The following is a 17,117-nucleotide window of genomic DNA, read 5'->3' on the forward strand; positions in this document are numbered from 1 at the left end:
TTCCTCACTGGTGCCTGAATAGAAATCCTGGTGCCACCCTTTATACTTCACTTTTTTTCAGACCCTTGGATATCCAGGGGTCAAATTTTTCTCTCTGCGCTGCAGTTTACAGCATGGGGAACATATTTTTGTTCCCGCATGTGCCTGTTGCCCCACCTCAAAGGGGTTTGAGGTGGGGCAAGAGGCACGTGAGTGCTCATGTGGACAAGCCCACGATATGCAGTGCTCCTGGGGGATCGAGTAAGGAAGTTTTCAATGTCCCCGAAGTTATGCATTTTGCAAGGGATTGACCCCCCCTCCTCCTGTCACAAATCATGTCTACACATACAATTGCACTAGTTTAACTAAACCAATACAGTTAAAGCCAGTTCAAACACCTGTGTGCAAATGCTCACATTTAGTTGAGCCTGGCTTATATTTATTTTGTTAAATTGGGTAAAGATTTGTTTAAAGTTATATATAAGCCAGGATTAAATTGCTTTGAGCGTATTCACGCCAATTTAAATTAAATCAGTTTTGAAATCCATTTTAACTAAACTAGTGTGGCTTGGTTTTATATAAGACCTAGGAACAGTTTTTTGGAACAGTTGCAAGCCGAAAACAAAGTCATCTTGTTTCCGAGGGCCTTTTCCACCAGACAAGATTATCAGTGAATTATGTTTTGTCATTCCCTCCAGTCTGTGCCCCTAACCACTACTGAAAAACTTCCTGTTTGGGACAGGAAGGGAAAGAGTTGTGTCAATGTGGAGCTAGTTATGGCAAGCCTCACCTACTGCCTTAAGGTAAATTTAATGCCACAGTGTGCAATTTGAGGGACTGAGTATCTGGTCCAGCATCTATGTAATGTATGGATTTGTATGAGGCATTAGAGTTACTTGTGTGTGCTGCTTACTAGTTTTCTGCTGTTGTCTACAGCCTGCTTACACAGATTACCAGGTTTTTTCAAGTAATACCATTTTATGCCATACACCTATTTTTCTAGCAAAATGGCACCTAGCATCTAATAGGATCATGGGATCGTAGGAGAGTAGGGCTGGATGGGACTTCACAAGGTTATCTAGAGCATCCCACTGCTTAAGTTAGGATTATCTCTGACTAAACCATCCCATCCAAGTTTCTGTCTAACCTGCTTTGAAAATTTCTGGAAATGGAAATTCTACAACTTCTCTAGGTAGTCTGTTCCAATTCTTGACCACCCTCATAGTTAGAAAGTTGTCCTAATCTCCACCCTGAATTTCCCCTGCTGAAGCTTAAGACCATTGCTCCTAGTCCTGTCCCCTACAGCAACAGAGAAAAGGACATTTTCATCCTCTCTATAATCACCTTAAGATATTTGCAGATTTTTAATCAAATCCCCCCTCAGTCTTCTCTATTCTAGACTAATTAACCCTCATTCTTTTAGCCTTTACTCATGAGTCGTGCCTCTGAGGCCTGTATTCATTATTGTTGCTGGACTCCTCCCAATCCCTGCATGTCCTTCTTGAACTGTGTGGCCCAGAACTGGACACAGTACTCCAGGTGAGGTCTCACCATTGCTGAATAGACCAGAACAGAGCAGAATTATTTTAACCAATCACCTTGCAAATCACCTTGATTTGCCAGTGTCACTCCTATTAATACAACCAGTCAGGGGTGATGCCAGACTCTTCCCAGTGGGGGAGTCAGAGGCAGGGTAGACAGAAAACTGGGGGGGCTGTGCAGACAAAGGCGGGACATGGGCCCCACAGGCCAGGCCGTGCCAGGAGCACTGTGCCTCTGTGGGCTGCGAGTGTAAGCAGGGCAGGCTCGGCTGCATGGGGTAGCCTTGGAAGGAGCAGGGGGGAGTCTTAAACAGGGATGGTGCTGGGAGGAGTGGCTGTGGGAGTGGGGCTAAGGTGAATCTTGGGCCAGCACTGCAACCAGTTGCTGTTGGCCTTTATTTGCAACAGAAGCATGCTGTTGGCTCATACTCAGCTTACGGTCAGTACTGCGGCCTAACCAGTTATTCCCCTGCCTATATTTGTGCATTCAGTTATTCTGTCCCAAGCACAGGTTTTGCAGGACTTTGCATTTGTCCCTGTTGAATTTCATCTGATTGATTGAGGACCATTTTTTCAACCTATCTAGGTCATTCTGGATCCTAGCCCTATGCTCCAGAAGTTCTGTCATTTCACCTAATTTAGTGATATAGGCAAATATGCTAAGTGTGCACTTAATCCCAATGTGCAAATCATTAAAGAAAATGCTGAAAGATATCACACCCAGGACAGACCCCTGGGGGACCCCGCTTGATACCTCTCTTCAACTAGACATACAAAACCAGTTATGTATCTACCTTACAGTACTTTCATCTAGTTCAGAGGTGGGCAAAATGTGGCCTGGGGGCCAGATGTGGCCTACCAGGCTATTGTATCTGGCCCACAAGGCCCCTAAAAAATTTAGAAAATTAATATTTATCTGCCCCTGGCTGCCTATCATGCCACCCTTAATGGCTTGCCAAAACTCAATAAGTGACCTTCTGCCCAAAATAATTGCCTGCTTCTGATCTGGTCTGTATTTCCTTAGCTTGTTAATGAGGATGCCATGGGAGAGAGTGTCAGAAGCCTTGCTAATGTCATGTGCTTTCCCCAATCCACAAAGCCTGTCACTTTGTCAAAGAAGGGAAATCAGGTTGGCCAGGCATGACTTGCTCTTGGTGCATCCATGTGGGCTGCTTCTGATTACTTTGTTCTCCTCTAGGTATTTCACAATAGGTTCTTTGAAGACCTGCTCTTGTTGAGGTCAGGCTGATTGGTCTGTAGTTCCAAGGATCCTCCTTCTTCCTTTTCCTAAAGTTGGGCACTATATTTGCCCTTCTCCAGTCATCCAGGACCTTGTCCAATTTCTATGACTTGTCAAAGAGGCTCTGAAGTTACCTCAGCCAATTCCTTCATTACTCTAGGGTGCATCCCATCCAGCCCTGCTGACATGAAAGCATCTAGCTTCTCTATCCCCAGCCTGTTCTACTACTTTAGGATTTTTGTCTCCTTCCCTATCTTTGCTACAACTGTGCTGATCATCTGGTAGCTGCCCAAAGTTGTAAAGACTGAAGTAAAAAAGGCATTTCATACTTCAACCTTCTTTATATCATCTGTAACTAGATTGTCTTCTGCATTCTGTAAGGGAGCTATGGTTACTTTGGTCTACATACTTGTAGGTGCCTTTGTTGTGCCGTTTATGTCCCTTGCCAGCTGCATGTCAAATTGTGTCTTGGCTTTCCTAATTTTCTCCCTGCATACCTGTGCAGTATTGCATACTCTTCTCTAGTTCTATGACCAAGTTTCCCCTTTTTGTAGGGTTCCTTTTTGAGTTTCAGCTCATTGAAGAGAGGGCCTCCTTGAAATACAGCCAACTCTCCTGGACTCCTTTCCCCTCAGATTTGTCTTCCAGGGTATTCTGCCCACTAGTTCCCTGAGTTTGTTGAAGTCAGCATTAGTCATTTAAACCACAGCTGAATCTGCTTCTCACAACTTCTCCAAGCAAAACTTTGATAGTTTTAGTAAGTGCTTAGAATGTCTTTGTCTGTGCTGAATGCCTGTGTAAGTGACCTGAGGTTCCCCTCTCATTTAGCTAATAGATGTTAAAATAAAATTTAACATTTTTTCACAATAGGAGTGTAATACTTATTATCTATTAAAACACAACTTCAGTGTATTTTCTGATAATATGTGTATGTATATTTGTCTGGTTATATTTGTAGGCTTGATTACATCTGTCACTGTAAGAAGTTAAGGGATGTCATTCATGGAAATCTGTTGCCCTCTGCAGAAATGATTACAGTCTTGAGTCAAGAATTTGGAATTCCCCTGACTAATGAGGATTTGTTTGTTCAAAAACCTTCCCTGCTTTCACTCCCCTCATTTGGTTTTCCAAAACAAACTGAGATTGTCAGAAAAAAACGAGGAATACATTCTTTATTGGATAACTACAACAAAAAATACATGCTGTGGAAAAAAGAAATGGAAGATAAAATGAAATATGATAAGGATCACATCAAGGTGAGTATTGTGCAGTGTAAAACCACTAGTCTTGAAACAGTCCTAATAGTCACATAAATAACTCAATCTAATGAGCAATAGTGTCTTATACTTGCACACATTTTACAGAGCCACCAATGATCAGCAAAAAAACTTTGTCAAAACCATCAATATATGATTCTGCTAAAACAAATTTTAAGCTATTGCTAGTTGGGGGTCACAGGGATAAGAAAAAAGAAAGAAAGAACCTAGTGGTCACTGGTGAAGCCAGCAAACATGATCCATAGGGGGGAGACCATTTAATTATTCAATAGTATCCTTTCATAGTTTCATAATTTGTAGGGTCGGAAGGGACCTGAGCAGATCATCAAGTCTGACCCCCTGCCATGGCAGGGAAGAGTACTAGGGTCAAACGACCCCAGCAAGGTGTTTGTCTAGTCTCCTCTTAAACACCCCCAGGGTAGGAGCCTGCACCACTTCTCTTAGAAGCTGGTTCCAGATCCTAGCCGCCCTGACAGTGAAGTAGTGCCTCCTGATGTCCAGCCTGAATCTAACCTCTGCCAGCTTGTGACCATTATTTCTTGTCACTCCTGGTAGTGCTCGGGGGAACAGGGACGCCCCCAGTGCCTGCTGGTCTCCTCTGACTAGTTTGTAACAGGCCACTTTATTTTATCTGGAACTAATTCTTTTTTTTTCTTTGTCCCTTTCTCCTCTGGCCATACTTCTCATTTTGGCTTGTCCTGAGGGCCTTATAGTAGTCACACAAACCATGCACTTAAGATGAGAAATTGTGCTTGTTTTGCCCCACAGTAGATACAAAAAACCCAGATGCCTTTTGCCAACCAGCTGTTTTCAGCTGAGAGTTGAGATTATATTGATTACTGTCTGGGAATAACTGAAAGGCACAAACAGTGAACTGCTGTTCATCAAATCTGTGCAGAAGAATTGCACACCTCCTGGCTTGTGTTATCTGAATGGGAGGCAGTCTCACATATGTGTATTACTTAAGAGAAATCAGATTAAGTCATTTGCAAAAACTTCCTGGGCACGTCTGCATGTACATTAATGCACCTTTTCTAATGCGCATTAAATTTAGTCCCTCCAATGTGAGGTACTAAATTAATGTGCATTAGGCTGCACTAGTGTGCAGTAGTACATTTGCATGCTTTTTTAGTGATGCTTAATATTCAGTAGACTATTTTACTGTGCATTACCATAATGTCACAGTTTTTTACATGAAGTTTTAGTTACCAGTAAAATAATCTGCAGTGCGTTAAAGCTCATGTGTAGATGAGCCCCCTATTGAGGAGAATCATCACTTCAGATCCATCTCAAATAAATGAAAAGTGTATGATGCACTATGTGTAGCAGATTATAATACATATACATCTTATTTAAGCTCTGTCGAAATTAATGTTTTTATTTCCTTTGGCCTCATTTTGACATAAAAGGCCCAGTAAACCTTGCCCCACTGATCACCACTTAAATCACTACTTTAAAAAAACCCTTCTTTTGTGCCCCCCTCCCTCTCAGATATTTTTCCTGACCTTGCAAAATGTCCTCTGCAAGGGTGAACTAAATTTCTAACACTGTATTTTCTAACTTATAGAGAAATTGATGGCATCTAAAGCTTATTGACTGAGTCTTTCTTGGCCAGTGGCCAATATAAAGAGCCCTGCTATTTATGAGGACACTAGTATAATGGTTACTAGTTGTTTTGTCATGTAACTTAGACTCCAAATCAGACTAACTGATCTATAATCCTTCTCTAGGCCAACATTGATGCTGTATATTTACTCAATAAAAAGGTGAAAAGGCCAATCTTAAAAACTGCTAGAAGCTTTCCTGATGATGGTAAGTCTGTCTACAACTACAGTTCTCAGAGACTGAATTCTGCAGAATTTGCAAAGAAGCTGCTTCGTCAGGAGATGGCAAAGGTAAAATTGAGATGCATATACAATTAAATGCCGTATTGTGTATACCTAGATAGGGACTCTTGAGCTGGCAAATACAGAGGGACGGTTGAAATGGTTTACATTAGTGCCTGACATAGTGAAAATGTGAGATTTGAGTGTGGAATCTTACCAGATTCTCACCATGTAATACTAATTTATGCAAAATACTGCTCTTATACCACTGAAATGAATAAAGTGGTGTGGCAGTATATCCAATTGAATAGAATGCTGGATAGTGGGAAACATTGAACAGTTCACTTCACTTCCCTGTCTCACTTTCCCCATTGTGGAGACTGGAGTCTGACCCAGGAGTCCCTTCCAGTTCCCTGTTCCTTGGTAAGTAAGTACCGAAGGCTTGTAACTGAGAAGAGAACTTGACCTGCCAGAAATGTTTGCCACGTGGTGCTTTGGAAAGATGTTCCACTAAAGTCAATTACTTGTAAAACATGGGTATATAGCAAGGGTGCTCAAACCCTACCCCATGGGTCATATCCAGCCCATGGCCTTGTGTCATATGGCCCAAAGGACTCCCCACAGGTCCGTAAATTTGGCAGTGCGGGAACAGTGGCACTGTTTCCTCATTGCCAAATTTCTGGACCTAAGGGGAGCCCTGGGCCCTGAACCCTGAATGGAGTGGCTGACACCGTGTGCCTCCTCGCTCCCCAAGGCGATGTGGGGGAGTGGAGCAGTGTCCTGGATCCAGTGGAGCCTCACTTGGGGCAGGCAACGGCTCCTCCCTGAGGTGAGGCAAGGCAGGGATGGAGGCTGGCGTGGGCTCTGCTGGCTCCAGGGAAGTGCTCCACTTCCTGGCCTTGATGCAGGAGAGTGGAGCACTTCCCCGGAGCCAGAGGAGCCTGCACCAGGCTCTGGCTCCAGCCCTTGGCCCCCAGCCTCCGGCCCCCAGCCTCCAGCCCCCGGCCCTGGCCCCCGGCTCCCAGCCTCCAGCCACCGGCCCCCGGCTTCAGCCCCTGGCCCCCGGCTCCCGGCTCCCAGCTCCAACCCCTGGCCTCCGGCCCCTGGCTCCTGGCTCCAGCCTCTGGCCCCCAGCACCAGCCCCCGGCCCCATCTCCCTGCTCCAAGCTCCAGCCCCTGGCCTCTGGCTTCAGCCCCTGGCCCCTGGTCCCAGCTCCTGGCTTCCAGTTCCAGTCCCCAGCATCTGGCCGCAGCCCCCAGCTCCAGCCTCTGGCCCCTGGCCCCAGCCCCTGGCCCCCTGCCCCCTTCAGTAAGTGTCCCACACCAGACCAAGGCCGCACGCTAAGGGATTGCTGATTCTTAGAGGGAACATTGGTAGAGCAGGGCAGAAGCAAGAGGGAGCACATGTAGGTGCTCCCTAGTAGGCTTACTGCAGAGTATTTTTACTGTGCAGCAATCCTAGTTCAAATTAATAGCACATGTAGATGCACCTACTGATGGCTTAATTCATCTCCCATTGACTTCATTTGGAGTTTTACCTTTGGGTTCAGAAGAAATAAGGTTAAGCCAATGCTGAATGCTTCTGAACATTATGCATTCCTGCTGCTTTTAACTTGGGTTGTTAAATTCTGCACAAAAGAGGTTGCACTATGCTGAGCTACCAGAGCACAAGGGTTCTTACGGTAGCCTAATTGGGAGTGGGTGACCTCAGGGGCAGATTTTAAGGGGAGCAGGAATGGTGAGGGTGGCTGGCCCAGCTGGCCCAGCTACTACCGTTACTGCCTAAAGCATGGAAACAGCTTATTCTGCTTCCAGATATTTGGATAAATTTGAGCAGCTGATAATGGAGTTCAACTGATACGGAGTTCCTGAGCACGATAAAAATCAAGCCATCATAGTTCTGGTGTCTGAGGTTTATTAATTTGTACAATACATTTTTGTAAATCTATAAGTACTGCAAGATCCTCCAAGATAGCTCCAAGGCAACAGACTTCATCATGACCAATAAATGAAGGGCTTGATTAAGTTTCCATTTAAGTCACTGGAAGACTTAATCATTTCAGTGACAGGCAAATCATATCTTAAATGAACATGCAGTACTATCGTCCAAATTTCAGCCCTGATTTACTTCATTCTTTCCTGAAAATTCTTCCCTGGCATGAGATCTTGCCATGTGGATTGCTGGTATTTTGAAAAAAATAAAAGGGGTGAGTCAAAAGTGTGTTTACGCTGGAAAGCTAACTTTAATTTTAATTATGGCAAGACTAACAGCTCTGTTGTGTTTTGGGCCACATCCTCAACTGATGTAAATCAGAGTAGTTATATGGAAACCAATGAAGATATACCAATTTAAAGGAGGTGAATATCTGTGTTTGTAAGCAAATGGAAACAATATTGTAAATATTTCTAACAAGACCATGACTGTTTACATAACTCCAACTGCATGTATCAACTTCAAAGCTACAGCGGGATAGAATTCATAACATTCAAAAATATTTCCTCAAGTACTTAATCATGTTCATTCGTCTTGTCTGATTGTGTTGGCCTTTAATTATTTGCATATTTAAAAGTTATTGTAGTCAGTGAGGTTAAATTATACTTTATGAAGGCTGTGTATGAACTAGGAGGAGAGGAGCACATGTTAACATAAACATTTTGTTTTCTCAGAAACCAGAGAGAAGGTTTGCTTACTGTCATGAATACCTGTCAGCCATGTTTGATCCTGTAGATTTGGACACTGTCTGGAAAGAATCTGTTGAAGAATCCAAGAATCGCTCATTGTCACCAAACGGATTTATAATTCCTGGATTTAAGAGCACTATTAAATCTAACCTACTTTCTCAGTCATCTGATGAGGTACATCTGAAGGAAGTAAGGAAAGTAATGCAAGCACATAGAATCATACAATGATAGAAAAGCAGGATTGAATGAACCTCCAGAGGTCATCTAGCCCAACCCCTTGCTAAAAGTAGAATCATCCCTATTCAAACCCTCCCATTCAAGTCTGTGTTTAACCTTTTCCTAAAACTGCACAATCAATTCCATCACATGACGTATTGCCCCAAAACACCAAAAGCACCCTAACCTTCCATAGGTGAAGGAAAGTGACAGGATGAGCTCTGTCAGTGTCCTGCTACTGCAAGGTTTGTTATAATGCTGTCAAGAGATCCAAGGAAGAGGGCCATGCCTCCTGCTACAGAGGAAAGCAAAAACATCCACAATTTGCTCAAAAGTTTAAATTCTTTCCTGGTCTCAAATGTGGGGATTGGTTTGACTCAGAGCAGAAGACAGGCCTTTCTGACCAGGAATCTCTGGGTTTAAGCCCCAGCAGGATCGTTGGCACACCCGATCAAACTCCCTAGCCTTTGCTGCAGCTAATACCCAATGCTTTGAATTAAGGCAAAAAAGAACCTCTGACCTTTGTAGTAACAGGAGGGGAAAATATTCCTTCTTGGCCCCCTGTGGCAACCAGCTGAGCCCAAAAGTGTGGAAAATACCCATAATACAACATCACTACTCCTAGATCATCCCTGACAGGTGCTTGCCCAACCTCTTCTTAAACTCCTCCAATGATGGAAATTCAATAACTTCCCTTGGCAGTCTATTCCAGTGCCTCATTGTTCTAACAGTGAAGAATATCCAATCTAAACTTACTTTCTGCAGTTCCAAGTCATTAGTTCATGTCCTTCTCTCTGTAGTGAAAAAGGAAAGGTGTTTTCCCACTTTTCTCACTCCTTCCACTATTTGAAGACTGCTATCATGTCTCCTATTAAACAACTTTTCTGCAAGCTCAACACATTTATTTCTTTCAAACTGTCTTCATATGACTTGCCTTCCAAGCCCTTTATCATTTTTGTTGCCCAGCTCTGGACCTTCTCAAACTTCCTCATGTCCTTTTCAAAATGTGGAGCCCAAATCTGTACACAGTACTATAGAAGAGGCTTAATCAGTGCTAAGTAAAAAGGCACTATCATTCTTCATGTCTTACACCTGGTGCTTAATGCGTCACAAAACCACATTCACCTTTTGTGCAACAACATCACGTTGCAAACTCATACTGAGTTTGTGATCCACCAAGAATCCTAGATGTTTCTCCATAATTCTGCCATCCAGCCATGTGTTACCATTTTATATTTGTGTTTTAGATTATTCTTCCTAACGTGTAGCACCTCACATTTGTCAGCACTGAACTTCATCCTGTTAGCTCTAGCCCAGCTTTCCAATCTGTCAAGAATCCTTTTGAATTGTGTTTTTGTCTTACTAAATCTATGCTGTCTGCACATGATCAGCCTTTCCTTCTCCAGATGCTTGCAAATGTATTTCTTTATGATGTCCATTTGCAAGAACATCTTTATGAAGTTCTTTATGCTCCAATAACTTCCTGGATACTGAGATAAGGTTAACTGGTCTGTAATTCCTCCTTTTTGCCTTTTAAAAAGAAGGCAGTGTGTTGACTTTTAATGCATGCTACTTGAAGCAATAAACCCCAGAAAGCTGAATTCTCCTAGAATACTTGTCCATATACACATCATTACTATGGGAGCACATGTGCCTCAAGCTGAGAGCATTTGTTGTACAGATATTCCTCACTTAACCTCATCCCAGTTAATATTGTTTCATTATTATGGCACTGATCTATTAGAGAACATACTCGTTTAAAGTCATGCAGCGTTTGGTTATAAAGTGGTTTGGCTACCACCTGCTAGTAGGTAATTGCTGTGATGTAATTGGATTTGCTTAACATTGTTTTGTTTAAAGCCACATTTTTCAAGAATGTAACTACGATGTTAAGCCAGGAGTAGTTGTATCAGTAACTACAAAGTTACCTCTCTCCTGATGCTTTATGCTGAGGTCATAAAGGGCAGATCATGCTTCTCTTTCCTTAGTTCCTTTCATGTTGTTTTGACGTGTTCTAACGTATAGATCCTTCAAGCCTTCTTTCCTTGCCTTGTTGACACACTTTGATTTTTATTTTTTTTCTTAAGCGGCTTTTGTTCCTCATAGTATTTTTTTGGCATTTCACATTACAGTGGAGAGTGGAGATTTCCATGTCCTAAACATTACACTGAGGAAAATTTCAGATGTTTAGCCAAAGACAGTAACATTACACAAAAAACAGATCCTGAGAGCAGGAAACAGAAACCAAGGCACTTGTCTCCCATGAGAGTTTTTCAGCTATCAAGTTATAGGCTGTGCTGAATGCCATGGTAAAGCTCCCTTTTTTTCTTTGGCCAGTGACTGTACAATAAAATGTGCAGGACCAGAACTCAGGCCCCACTCATCACTGAGGTGAGTGACCTAATCCTGCTAGCTACAAGAGCCGCCTGAGAAGTGTCTGTATACTCCTCCACTTGAAGCCAGGGCACTGTGCTGATGGGAATACAGGATTCGTGGGAACAGAAAGAGAAAGCAGCAGAGGTAGCCATGTGGGAAGGGTTTTTTGCCTTGGAGTCCCATCCCACTGTTGGTTCTGGTCATTTTTGCCATTTTTTGGTATGTTCTTTTAAATGACTATGTAGTGAACAACACTTAAGGAAGCCTTGAAGTAAGGGGTCAGGGCCCAGGACTTGGGTCTCACTAGTTAGTGCCCCAGCTCCTTGGCTGCAAGTCTTCTCCATCCCACCACTTGAAGAAATGCCCTTGTGCTAACAGGAGTGTAGGGTACATGGGTTCAGGGTAAGAGGTGGAACAGTCGGTTTTGATCCTGTTCCAAACTTGTTTCTTTTCCCAGGTTCTTTGACAATGACTGGCTAATGTTCAAGTGACTGGGAGCAGGGGTCAGAACCCAGGTTGCTAATCTAAATTAATGAGTGCCTCAAGCACTATGTGCAAGCTGCACAAAGCCATATCATCTTGTTCCCCTCCTCTCAAAACAGTGCCAACGTGATTCATTAGACAGAGAAAAAGATGTCTAATGTTGGCTGCCTCTGTAGTCCAGTAGTTTAGGATTTCCCCTCAAAGTCCAGAATTCAATTTCTGTTCCTAGGATAATCTTAGTTTTTTAACCTGTGTGTGTTTAAGGAGTAAAGTGATTAAGTAGTTAGTTCTCAGACACAGGAATCAGAATGCGAGATTATTTGCAGGAGGAAGAGAGAGCAGAAGAGATGGCAAGGCTTCAAAGAAGGCCAGGTAAATTTGGTCTGTAGCCCAGTGATTTAGAGAGTCAACCCAGAATGGGGAGTCTCAACCTCTGAACAGTGATTACAGAATTATTTCAGTGATTTAGCCAATAATTTTTTAAAGGTGAAAGGCATTGGACATTAGCAAAATGCAGACCAGAATCCAGAGAGCCTAAGCCTCTGCCCCTCTCCCACAACTGTCTTGAGTGAAGATACATAGTGCTTTAGGGATGTATTTTTCCAGCGTCCTCTGAAAGATATGCCACTACAGACCCAACAGGAAGATTCATGTGACCAAAAAGGGTACAAGGGGAGGCCTGACTTGGTAGTCCAGTAATTTTGCAACCCACCTGAAAGCAATCTCTGAAGCCATGAGTCTTTTAGTTGTTTAGCCAATGACTTTTTAATGTAGAAAAAATCTTATGAGCAGGGACCTAGGACTCTCGGGGTCTTATTGCACCCAGAATGCGTTAACTGCACTATAAATGCTACCATCTGTTAACACATGCTAAGTGCTGTCATAGGCTACTTGTACACATGATGGGTGTTTAGTTCCCTAAATTGAAACTGTGGGTTTTTAATTGCAATGATTAAAAACAACCATTTCAATTTAGGGGCTTCCATCACTGTTATGGTGAGGGGCCTGGTTCTTTCTTTTTTTTTACCCTGTGGAGCCTGCCTGCGTCTCCCAGAGCTGGGAGGCAAGCTACCACTGGGATGAGCAGCTGCTGAGCTGCGGGGGGACCCAGTCCTTCCCTCCACAACAGCGGTGCCCCCCCAGGGCTGCATGGGTGAGCTACTAGTGGTAGGTGCTGCCCTGGGGGCCACTTCTGCCAGGGAGGGAAGAACCAGGGCCCCCTGCAGCTCAGGGTCTGCCAGCATCTCACCCCCCAGCTGCAGAAGAAGAGGGCAGGCTCCACAGAAAAACCCCCAAAAGAATCAGGACCCTTGCTGGTTTTTTTTTCCTCAGTGGAGTCTGCCTGCACAGTCCCTGAGCTTTGGGTGGGCCTGGTCCTTCCCTCTGCAGCAATGATGCCCCTCAAGGCCGCTTGGGCAGGGTGCTAGCTTTACCCAGCTCACAGGCAGCTCCTGCCGGATCCAACTCTTCTGCAAGCCCACACAGGGAGCGGCGGCCAGCAGGCTTCCAGTGCATGGGCTCTGGGAAGAGTTGGATCCAGCAGGTGCTGCCTGCAAGCTGGGGCAGCACCCATGCAGCTAGGACCCCACCTGGGCAGCCCCAGGTGGTGCCAACGCCACAGACAGAAGGACCAAGACCTCTTGCAGCTCAGGGGCTGCTCAGCCCATCAGCAGCTCACCCCCCAGCCACAGGAGATGTGGGCAGGCTCCGTAAAAATAAAAAAGGATTGGGCCTCTCAGTGCTTCTGCCTTCAGCCTGCCTCTCCTGTGGCAGGAAGGTGAGCTGGCAAAGGCTGCAATGTTACAAATAGTAGGGGCGTGCGAAGCTTCGGTCACCAGTTCAATTCAGAGAAGATTTGGCCCAATTCAGCAGCTGAATCATTGAATCTGAATCAAATCGGGAGACCCATTAAAAGCTCCAAATCAATTCAAAGCATCCAAATCAATTCAGAAAAGATTTGGCAATTTGGAAGGCAGTCTTGCACAGAAACAGAAACTGAAAAGGTGGGGGGAGGCGGGAAGACTGCTCTGATATTGACATCTGTAGCTGGCCAGTGACTGTGATCTTTCCCTGACAGTGTTCTGAGGGAGGGACATAACAGCATATAAGGCTCTGGGTGAAACCTTTCTCTTCTTTTTGTTAGTTGCCTGTCTGGAAGCAACAGCGTGTGAAAGGTACTGGCTGGCTTCCTAGACAGTCTCTTGCTAGTCTCTCTTGGAAAGGATTGTTCTTGCTAGTCTCTCTACTTATCCTGACCCAATCCATTCCTTTCAAATTATTCTTCCCCCAAAATCCTCTTATTTGTTCATTATTTTTTTCCCTTCACTTTTTAAAAAAGAAAACTGTAGTTTCCTTGGCAGTGTGTCATCCATGACTATGCAGGAAAGCACATATATTACACACACACACACACACACACACACACACACACTTTCCAGCACAGCAAACATTATGAAGCATGATGAAAAGGCAGGTGCCAGGTCTTCTGGCAGGGGAGGGAGAGGGGCTAGAGGAGGTAGGGGGAGAGCTGCAAGTTCCCCCTGCCCCCCAAACATAGCACACCCTCTTTCCTGACAGCAATGAGTCTTCTGCTGCCAGTGGGAGCAAGGAGGTGGGAGCAGTACCTGTCCCTGCACCTGCACCACCTCCACTAACACCAGACATATTCACCAGCACCAGCATGACTGTCTCCTCCACTCTAGTTTCATCTTCCAGCAGGGAAACTGAGTGCCATAGCCAGGAAAATTCTGGGGAAGGAAGGGGAATCTGAGTTTGTGCTCCACACCTCTCAAAGTTCCCCTAGAGGCAGGTCTCCTTCTTTGGAAGGCACCTCAAAGGAGGTTCTGGGGACAGGTAGCTCAGCTTCCCCTGTTGTGCCTCTGGCTGCTGAGGAAGGGGATAAGGCTGGATCCCCACCCTCAACCCAGAAGTGTGGGGCGGGGGTAGTGTAGTGTGGGATCATTTTGAATTGGCAGATGATCCCAGGTATGCTACCTGCCAGCACTGCTGAAGGCACATCAGCTGAGGCAAGGAGGTGAAACCCTTCGCTACCATGGTGATGCTGCCAGATCTCAGAAGGCAGCACCCCCTTGCCCTTATTCCTCCTTAGGCTGTCACCAGTGGGAGAGTGCCCCAGAAGAAGTCCCCCTCTCGCTCCAAAGCCGCTGTCCCCATGAAGCAGAGGCAGACCTCCCTGGACCAGTAAAGGAAAGCCACAGACAAAGGGGGTGTGTTGCCAGGGCAAGTGAGGCCACCCAGAGCATATGGGAGATGCTTGCTCTGGATGACCAGCCCTCCTCCTTAGTTGAGTGGCCAGGGTTCAGGCCGATGTTCCTGGCTGGGGCAAGCCACTTTCACCAAAGGTACAGGCACTGATGAAGTGGCTGAAGGATGGCATCAAAAAACATCTGGATCTGTTGCAGTCCAGTATGGTCCATGTGCTGGCAGGCATGTGTGACCCAAGGGTGAAGGGGAGCATCTGCAGCAGCAAAACCCTTGATCATTGGACAGAGGTGCTGGTGAACAGGGTCAGGGAGGCAGAAGGGCAGAAGCGGGGTGATGTGGAAGACGGGGATCCACTGTCCCGTGGCAGCACTCCAAGCACCAGTCAATCTCCACCACAGCCACTGCCAATGTGGGCGAAGGGCATGGCTTCCATGTTGGGGTCCAGAGGCACCAGACCCCACCATCCAGCAGGTAGCATGGAGGCCTTGGTGGCTCCCTATCTCACTGAGGATGTGGAGCCACTGCAATGTGACCCCTTGTCCTATTGGGCAACCTGCAGCCAGATGTGATTGGATCTGGCCATGTTTGCCCGGGAACACCTGTCCTGTCTACTGACCAGTGTTCCAAATGAGAGGGTGTTCAACATTGCTGGGGATCTTGTGACACCGCCCCACACACATACTCCCCCCTCTTGAATCGTGGTTTGCTGGAGCAGCTGGTGGTCCTGAAGGTGAATCTCCCACTGCTAGGGTTGCCCAAGCTCCACCTGCAGATGGAGTAAGTGCTGCCCTCCTCATTCCACACCTATATCCTTTCACAACCATTTCCCACTCTCAGAGCTGGAGGTGGCAGTTTAGTTTTTTTGCCAGCCAGCAGAGGAAGAACATCTCCCCACTGAGCACCTATGCCAGGACAACTTGGAGATATGGGCTGGGGCTATGGGGAAAGAGGAGACCCCCAGGTCCTGGGCATGACCTAAAAACTGCACCCTGCCAGGGTAGAGAGGCCTGATGGGACTGCCAGTGGCATGGCAGCCCAGGAAATTCCAGGACCGCTAACCTCCCTGGTGAAAGGTGGGTAGGGGGCGCCTGATAACCTCCAGCCACCACATGCATGCACAGTTCTGGCTGGGGAAAGACATCTGCAAGGCATGGGCCACAGTGTAGGGAAGGTACAGAGCTGTGGAATAGATGTCACCCCTAGATATCAGGGGCCTAAATGGGCAGCCTCTCACCTGGGTAACATCTGAATCAGTTTTCCATCAAGGCATGGCAGGAAAAGGGGGTGGGGGCGGGAAGTTGGCCCAGAAACAGGTTTCATAGTAGCTAGGTTCAGGAGAGACCTGAACAGATCATCTAGCCTGCCACAGGCAGGAATGAATGCTGGGTTCACAGGACCCCAGACAGGTGGGCAGGCTGAGAGCTAACCAGTACCAGGAAGGCTCCCTGTTACAGGCTACCATTCCTGCTGCATTAATCCCACTCTGCCTTAATACACACAAGGCAGACAAGGTTCTTTGGGTCAATATGGTATCTTTTATTAGACCAACTGAATAGTTGGAGAAATATATCTTGGCAAGCTTTCAGGTTTAAAAACCCTTTGTCAAGCTAAGGAAGCATTTGCAATTGGTGTGTGTGTGCTATTCCTGGATGGAATGAATAGTAAAGAAGCCAGAAAATGTAAATTGAGCTGTCAGGGGGTGAGAGACAGCCTGGGAGAGGGGGTGGGAGGAATGTAGCAGGTAAAAGTGGAGAGATACCTGGGGAGTCAGATGTCAGGCAGGTTATAGTGTGTTATAAATCTAATGTCTATACTGAGTCCATGATTTTTTATATCCAGTAGATTTATGAAGTGAAGTTCATAGGCTTGTATATAGAAGGTGTTTTGTAAATTCCCTTTGAGGATCAGGACTGAGAGATTGGAGACAGAGTGGTTTTCCTGTGAGAAATGTGCCCCACTGGTAATTGGTTGTTCTTGTCTTTAATAGATATCTGGTGTGCATTCATTCTGGTGTGCAGTTGTTGTTTGGTCTCTCCTGCGTATTTTCCATCAGGGCATTTGGTGCACTAGATGAGAGATATAATTTTTCTGGAGGTGCAGCTGTAAGATCCAGGAATGGTGATGGTTCTGTTGTGGGGTGTAGTAATCGTGGGGGTACTGGAAATATGTTGGCAGGTTTTGTGTTTCTTGTCATGGCATGGTCTGGATCCATTCAGTAGGTTTTGGGCTGTAGGCAGTTTGCTTCTGGTAATGAGGTTATCCAGGTTCAGTG

The 17,117-nt window shown here is 45.6% G+C and overlaps 1 protein-coding gene across 1 annotated transcript in view; it reads left to right on the forward strand.

Moving 5' to 3' along the window:
• Nucleotides 1-17,117, forward strand: part of CFAP92 (cilia and flagella associated protein 92 (putative)) — a 132,593-nt gene that overhangs the window by 84,766 nt on the left and 30,710 nt on the right. The window contains exons 11-13 of the mRNA XM_090022235.1: nt 3,719-4,016; nt 5,768-5,932; nt 8,531-8,719. Of these exons, the coding sequence (XP_089878361.1) occupies nt 3,719-4,016; nt 5,768-5,932; nt 8,531-8,719 (652 nt within the window). The remainder of the gene's footprint in view (nt 1-3,718; nt 4,017-5,767; nt 5,933-8,530; nt 8,720-17,117) is intronic.

This window comes from Crocodylus siamensis, chromosome 11 (assembly GCF_052110815.1).
Source record: "Crocodylus siamensis isolate JL-2025a chromosome 11, ASM5211081v1, whole genome shotgun sequence".
NCBI lineage: Eukaryota > Metazoa > Chordata > Crocodylia > Crocodylidae > Crocodylus > Crocodylus siamensis.